Source organism: Morone saxatilis, unplaced genomic scaffold (assembly GCF_004916995.1).
Source record: "Morone saxatilis isolate NCDOM2014 unplaced genomic scaffold, NCSU_SB_2.0 Contig0, whole genome shotgun sequence".
Taxonomy (NCBI): Eukaryota; Metazoa; Chordata; class Actinopteri; family Moronidae; genus Morone; species Morone saxatilis.
The window spans coordinates 11,917,910-11,926,150 of NW_023339650.1; the positions used below are offsets into that span (position 1 = coordinate 11,917,910).

General features: G+C 43.3%; 1 protein-coding gene across 1 annotated transcript in view; it reads left to right on the plus strand.

Annotated features, from left to right (window-relative positions):
• atp8a2 (ATPase phospholipid transporting 8A2) overlaps positions 1-8,235 on the plus strand; it is a gene marked incomplete in the record, with an annotated part of 42,176 nt that extends 33,941 nt beyond the window's left edge. The window contains 5 exon segments of the mRNA XM_035654945.1: positions 1,485-1,592; positions 3,443-3,531; positions 3,729-3,833; positions 6,608-6,699; positions 7,754-8,235. Coding sequence (XP_035510838.1) covers positions 1,485-1,592; positions 3,443-3,531; positions 3,729-3,833; positions 6,608-6,699; positions 7,754-7,848 — 489 coding nt within the window.
• Between the last annotated feature and the right edge of the window lie 6 nt (positions 8,236-8,241).

The following is an 8,241-nucleotide window of genomic DNA, read 5'->3' on the forward strand; positions in this document are numbered from 1 at the left end:
GCATATTTTGGCATGTTACCACCACCTGTTGATCAGTGGAATACTGTGAAACCATTGGCAAAAATGTGTAACGCATCACTTGCATGCATTCACAGGATAAACAAAACGGGGACCCGCTCGTAGAAAAACAGCTACTAGAGGTCTAAAACTCCACAGGGAACCTTTTTAAGTGTTGAATTTGTTTTAAGAGGTGAAACTTGCAAAGGATGAATTAACCTCATAATTCCTCAGTCAAAGCGAAGCAAAGGAGAAAAACAGATCAGAAAACTTTGAGATTACCATCTGTTAGATGAATAGTGCACACAGAAACATAAGAGCGACACAGATTTAATTTAACATAGTTAACTTAAAGCCCAGATTCCCTCATTCCTTTTAAAGAATGTTCTATTCAAGTCATGAGAAATGTATTTTTACGCTCATCTACAATACATGGTTACTGTCAAAGGTTGAAATTGTGTGGGCTATTTCCAGCCCTACTTTCTTTGAACAGGCTTCTCATTTATAAACATCAAGGATTCAGGCATCATAATGTCACGGTTACATATTTGCATTGCCACTGTTAATAAAAAACAACTAGCTCAAAGATTTAGTAACTGCACGCCACAATGTCTGTCGGCTTTAGCTAGCTAGCATTAAGTTTGGAATTCCAGGGAGAAATACAATAGCAGCTACTAGTGTAACACTAACCAGGACTACACAAAGTTACAGTAGCTCTTGCAATTAGTGAGGAAGTCACTTGTGCTGTGTCCCAGACTATCAGCAGGCAGCATGGGTTAAAAGCGCCCCCTCACTAGTAATGTTAGCATGTATAAAAAATCCTGCAGTTTACTATCAAAATATACCAGTAACTAGATATATGCCAGGTGTCTTGCCATAGTGTAGAAAGTGCAGTGTATGCAGGCAAAGCTTGAGCAGCTGTACATGAACTTTGCCTCAGTGAAATACAGTAAAACAGTTAACAAAATTATGTTTAAACAAGGAAATATCTGGACAAAGAATAATTAAACAAAACTGAGAAGTATTGAAGTATTCGGTTCAAACGTTTTGTATTGGATAGAAGTGAGCAGAGATGGATGTGGAATGCAGGACAACAGTAGCTCACGCTGTGACAGCGACATGATTTTGCTCCTTTCTCCTGTTGGAGAGCGAGAGAGAGAGAGATTGGCAGGATGGACAGAAGGGCGCTGACACTTTTGTCCGTTCAGCTGTCCACACAACAGCCTGGCAGTAATGAAGCAGGGTCCCACTGGAATTCACACAGTGTCCTCTTACAGCAGATCACAGAGAGCAGGACGAAGACAGGGGAAGGAGGGGAGGGGAAGGCTGTGTATATTCGGATGAGCTGTATGTAAACTATTCGACTTCATGCTGTCTCTCTTTTCTATCTCTTAATCTTCATCCTCTCTCGCACTTCCTTCCTTTGGCTCCTCTTTTTCTTTCTTTCTGTTTCTTTCTTTCTGTCTCTCTCTTTCTCTCTCCCGTAGTTTTCCCACCTGGCGGTATGGGGAAGCATGGTGCTCTGGATGGTCTTCTTTGCTGTCTACTCCGCCATCTGGCCCACCATCCCCATCGCCCCCGACATGCTGGGCCAGGCAAGTCCCTCTCCATTAACATGTGTCACTCATTTCAGTAACGGGGTGAATGGGGTTAAAATAGTCTTTCCCTCTACATCTCTTTTCTGCAACCTCCATCACCTGCCCCTCCCTTGTTCTCGGTTGCCAAAACATGGCGCCTATGAGACTCACCTCTTGGGTGTTCCACGTCGGCACTGCTGGAGCCCCGGGGGAGATTTATGCCCTGCCAGCCCCTCTCACCATGCTTCCTGCACCTGCTGCGTGACACCCGAGTCCAGGTCTTTTACTGCCATCCTTGGAGGTGTTGATTCAAGAGGGTGGGCTGCTGCTGGTGATGAGGGGTCCAGTGGGGGTGAGGAGAAGTATACATGTGGACCCCTTAATTGAGAGACTCATTTTGGAGTTCGGGAATCAGGCGGGGGTGAGATGAGGTGCCCCACTGAGTGGGTAGAGTCTTGGGAGGGGAAGTGAATAAGGCCGTCTCAACTCCCCTCAGCCCATTAATTCAATTTGTGTCAGAAATCAGGAATGCGGTCAAATATCTCTGCAGCTGCTCAGTCTAACTGGGGAATGGTCAGAGACACTCAACCACCACCCCCAACCCTCCATCGTCCCCCCCTAACTACCCTATTACCTCTCTTATTTCCCCTGCTCCCACTATCTATATTTCCATCTGTCCATGGGGGACGGGATGGAAAAGAGCTGTGTATTTCTGCTCAGAATAAGTGTGTTTAAATGTGTGTGTGCGTATGAGAATTAATGCGCTACGCATGTCCAACTATGTGATTTGTGTCGATTGTAAAGTGGTGGAGACCAACAGTCTGTTTCTATGGATATAACAAATCAGAAAATCATTTAGCATGCCTCCATCCTCAGAGTATATAAAGTGATGATATAATGTGTCCAGTGCTGTAAAAATGAACTGTGTTCTGTGTGTAGGTGTATGTCACATATAGAAACCACAGAGTATGTGTTAGTGCAGTTGGATCTTCTGTGACTTGGTTGTGATTCCAGCTGCTGCAGAGGATATTTTCTAATGGTTTTCTGATTCATTTTCCCTGTTGCTTTTCCCGCTGGGAAACAAATTGTCTATATCTCTGGATCCAAACACAGAACACAGGAAACACATGATATGGACAGTAATATAGGGGAAGTTAAGGACGTTGCAGTGCATAGTGTTTGTGACTATTGACATAAAGGTTCACGCCTAGAGACAAAGACTAAGGCTTATGAAACACCACAGAGCTCTTGCAGATAAGCGAAGAGGAGATATTGGGTAATAAAGGGGAAAATGAAGGGATTTACTGAAACAGGCGAGGACAAGCAACAGAAGATACGGTCACTAGTAATGAAAAGAAGTTGTGAAAGAGTAAGATTGGAGGGAGCCGCGGGAGAAAGAGATGTGTAGGAGTAAGAGGCAAGAGGCCGACAGACAGACAAATTGAGACAGTGGTTAGATGCATGATTAATCCCTTGAGACAGACTGAGCATGAGGGTCAGAGGTCAGTGAGGCTGGCTGCAGCTGGACTGCAGGGACAGGTAGGGGGGATGTATGCTTACTCACTAGCATTTTTATCTTTTAGCAGCATGGAAGCATTGTAGTTCAGCTGTGGGAATACTGTGTTAAATCCAGTTTGTGGTGTAGATACAGGGTGTGAGAGAGCTGTTAAATATGTTTGGCTAGCAAATCTGGCTACTCCAGATTTTTTTTTTACCCTGTGAATGACTTTCAATGTGCTTTGTCTCACATTTCTCTCTGCCTTTTCCACATGTGTTTCTCTGTGCTCGTTGCAGAGAAAAATGACTTAATACTCAATTTGAATTAATATACGAGCAAAATAAATGGAGCCTGTGTGTTGTCATTGCAGGCTGGCAAGGTGATGCAGTGCTGGCACTTCTGGCTGGGCCTCGTCCTGGTGCCTACTGCGTGTTTACTCAAAGACTTTGCTTGGACTGCGTAAGTAGAACATATTTAATATAAATACATGAGAAATCCATACAGAGACTATTTAACTTAACCGAAGCGTTTACATAACCCACATTGAGTCTGTGTCAACACTTACGCACACTTCATATTATGAATTACATGTGTCTGCACAGTAAAATGCTCAAACTTTCCTTCATGGGGCTGACGAGCTTATTCATGCTTTGCAGCACACGTCGCACTGTGAGGAAGTCTCTTCTGGAGGAGGTGCAGGAGTTGGAAGCTCGGGCCGTTGACCCAGAGGCAGCTGTACTTAGGGATGCCAGCGGCCGCAGGTATATACAGTGTGCTACAAAGCATCATGGGATTTCCTGCATTCATATCCAGTTTTATTTGTGTTTGGTTTCATTTATTTTATGATTTTTATAGGGTTATTAAAATAGCATCACTGCATGCAGTCATTATTATTTATGTTATTACTCTATGTACACAGATTCAGTATAAAATTGTAAATAGGGTTATATACTCAGTGTCCACTTTTATTAGGTGCACCTTTTAAAATGTAACACAATCCGATACAACAGCTTAGTCAATTCTTTTACAAAAATATCAATGTTATTAATTTAACTATGTTTGTCATTGAGGTTGTAGTTTGCAGTGGTGTTGAACTGGACTACATTATATTATATTGAGAGATTTTCCTAATGTTTCTTTCCCATTTACAAACATAAAAGGGAGCAGGATATTGGAAACATATTTCAGTATAATTCGGTACAACACCACCACTCTATGATTAACATATCGTTGAATTACTTTTTTTAAGATCTGTAAAGGAAGAATATGTGTCAGAGCTGTTGTATTGGTTTGCATTAGTTTGTATAGCTGTACCTAATAAAATGACCAGGGAGTGACTGTACGTTTCTGTGGTGTAATGGTATTTCTAACCCCCCGGTGGCACCATCCACAGGGCCGAAGCCAAGGCTGAGGTCCCGCCGTAGCGTCAGAGCTGTCACACGCTCACAGAGGTAGTTTCTGGGTTTGCACTGTTCCAATGTGTGAACTGTTACCTCAAATGACCTGTGTGCCCCACTGCAGGCTGCTTTGGAGTGACCCTCGCTTGTTTTCCATTAACTGAGTTCATACCTCTCTCTGTTTATCTTTGAATCACTCCTCAGTATCATTTTTATTTCTCTCATTATGTTTATTCTTTTTCCATTCCTCCATCTCTGCATTGCGTCACAGGTGGATCAATTTGAACTGCTGTACAGACCTGGTGTGTCTTCTGGTTTTGTCTCTCACTGTGATTTAGCTGTGTGTGTGGTGTCACTAGAGCTGTGTTAGACTGCGTTGTTTATTTTTTGGGGGGAAATTTATAAGTTATAAATCACAGTATGTGCACTAAAGATTGTAGATGCTTGACCAGCAGTGATGGAAAGTAACAAAATACATTTAGTATAATTATATTTTAATAAAGAATCAGAGTTTCCACAATATTTTGCTAATCAAGATTAGAATGAGATGTTTAATGTTCAGCTATTATGACTCGCTGTGATAAAGAGTCAGATGTGTGTGAGTCACCAACTCGGGCTGTTTTCTCAGAGAAGTTCTTTCCTTGAAAAGAGCTGGAGAAGTCTTGAGGTATGTTTTCAGATTGGGGAGGGAATGGTGGGAAACCACACTGCTGCTCCTGACCCCTACACAGGGCCCTGTCCTGAACTGACCCTGCTTTAAACCCAGGAAAGCGGGACTGGGTCTTGGGGCCCTCTCCATTTAGAATAAGAGAAGTAAGGTAGTGGTGGGCAGGGAGGCGATGGAGCAAAATGGAAAAGAGCACATCTGTGTTTGTAGTTCCTGGGGAGGTCCTGGGGTAGGCATGGGAAAGGTAGAGCGCAGGAGCGTCTCGGGGGAAGAGTTCAAAGGAAACACATCCTTGGGCCTTTCTGAATCTGAAGGTAGCCAGTAAGAAACATAACAGAAGTAGAAAGGACAACTTGAGTTGTACTGATGCATGAGCCTTTCATTTATTTGTCCAGCCACCATTTAGTCTTTTATCATTCACTCAGCACTGTCATCTATCTAACAGACATCATTTTTTTTGGCCAAAGACTTCTTGAGCAAACTTCAGAGACCCTCACTTTTTTTTTTACAAACGCTCTAGTGAAGGTTCCCAACAGTCACATACAGTATTAAGAATTTCCTAACTGCCTGGTCCAAATTTCAACCTTGGGAATGCTGGCTTTAGTTCATAACTACGCCGTTGATCATCATAGGAGCCAGGGAAACCCCTCTTGTGTGAATTTAATACTTCATTGGAAGATAAATGTAGTCTTTCATATAAAATTGATTGCGTCACTTTTTGCCAGTGCTACAGGCGTCCTTGCATTTACATCCAGTGCCTATGCCTAATAACTATAATGACTGTAATGATGGCGATAAGACTGGAGAGAAGTATCAAACTAAACGTGTGTATGTGTGTGTGCGCAATATCTGGAAAGGGCTTAGTTATTTTTGGTCACGGGAGGAGAGGAGCCGTGACGGCGTGTGGTCTCAGAACAGAGGATCCAGTCTTCTTCTTGGAAAGAGGGGGAAGAAGAGGAGAGGAGGTTGAGGGGGGTTCTGGGGAATAGTTTACTGTGGATGTCCTGTTACCCTACAGCCAGTTTATGACTTACTGTTGGGATAAATTGGATGTCAGAAGCACTTAGTGTCAAATCCACCTCCTACCAACTTTCTGGACTTAAATCTGCTTTGTGTGCTCATTGATCTGTGTGTTTGTATGTTGATCCGTGAAGGAAAATCGGTGTTTTGCTCAAGGAAAGCTGAAGGTCAAAGCTCTAAAAATCCTGCTGCCTTAAATCTGTTGGCAGTTACATTATATTTCGACATATCTAAAAAAAACAGTTAAACCTGCCACTGCTCATAACTGAAAGCAAAAAAGTGATAAAAGCACAGAGAAATATGTACACTAATTTAAAAATATTTCCCTGTAGCTAGTAATGGTGTTGTGTGGTAGTCTTAATAGTGGAGATTCTCTCTTTAATTACCAACTGACTAACTGGTTATGTGCCGTCACTGTGGAGTTACTGATCTTTCTTTCCTTTCTCTGCAGTCTAAACGAACGGGCCCATCTGCTGACAAGAGTCTTTAGGAAAACACCTTCAAGCGTAGGACGCTCAAACTCGGTGCAGCAGACTGTGTCACGTGAGTGTCCTTTTTCCAAACACACATACTGTAACGTTACCGAAGTCCTGCTCCCATACTGGGGATATTTGGTACAGCTTTGGGTGTAGAAGCTTTCTGGCCAGAATTTAAGTCCTGATATTGTCAGAATATTGGCATGTAGATGTGTTCAGGGCGGGACTTCTAATAACGAGAAGTTTGGTGCACATTGGACAAAGTTTCATGGCGATACGTCAAAATTCAGCGACATGCCGTTTGACACGCAGTCACAAACAGCACAACTTTTAATTCTGATGGTTTTTAGATTGCACTGACTAAATCGAGTAGATTAATTCCCTGGGAGGAGTTTGTGAAAATACAACGCAAAAAATCCCCAAAAATGACCTACAAATTCCAAATGGCCGACTTCCTGTTGGCTTTGGGGAATGGGTTCAAGAGGCTTTTTTGTTTATCTGGTCATGATACACGTGTGAACCAATTTTCATACATCTGTCAAACGTGTTTAGGGGGCGTAGTTAAGCCATTTTGCCACGCCCATGTGCGAGCCGTCGCTGCTCAGGCTCTAAATATAAACTAAGAATTTAGATGAAGAGAAGAACACCATGTATTCTGTTTCCTACATATTTGCAGAGTCCGATTTGTTTGGTTTATTTGATTCGTTTATTTGCTTATGTACCTATTAAGGGTGTAATTTAAGTGTTATTGGAGAGCGAAAGCAATAACATTCCATGTTTCTATCTTATATAGCTCGAAACAACAAATTGATTCCCACTATTTGGACAGCATTTGGCCAGGAACACAAACACTGAGTGACCAGAAAAATGGAAATCCCTGTATAGTTAGGCAGTCGACTATAACAGGTCTGAGATGAATACCACCTTTGTGTAACTCTATTCAATTTTTGGGGAATTTTCAAGGCAGTGTTTCAAAATACAGCCTCAAAATGTGAATTGCGTCTGTTCACAACCAACCAAAGTACTTCACAAAAACTGAGGTGTTACTGCACTATACTGCCGTACATACCCCAGAGTTCAACTTTCTTTTTAAAAACCTCCCTCCTCTTGTCTCTCTGCAGATGGCTATGCCTTCTCTCAGGAGGAGCACGGCGTGGTGTCCCAATCCCAGGTAGTGCGCTCCTACGACACCACCCTCCAACGCCCCAGCCTCTAGCCCCACCCCTGACCAAGGCTTCAGCTCACCGTAGCAACGGTTATCAAGGCGACAGCGGAGACAGACTCACGTGAATACCCATCACGCCAGCTGACCGACCCCTGCTGTGGCCTTACTGGAACTATGACCTGACCCCCCCAAAGACGGGGGGTGGGGGTCACGGTCAGGCGTGGAGGCCGCCGCTGGCGCATGGAGGACTGACTTGAGAGAAGGGGACCACGCCGACTTTATGGAATAAACATAATTCTTCAAACTCACTCGAGCTGCACAAGCATGAGCAATCATATCCACGCACAGACATGGCGAGTCAAACTCAGAGACTGCTACTCATATCTGTATATCCCACAGACTGGGTTTGCTTCATGCCACTGTGCGTTTATGTGTGTGTGTGTG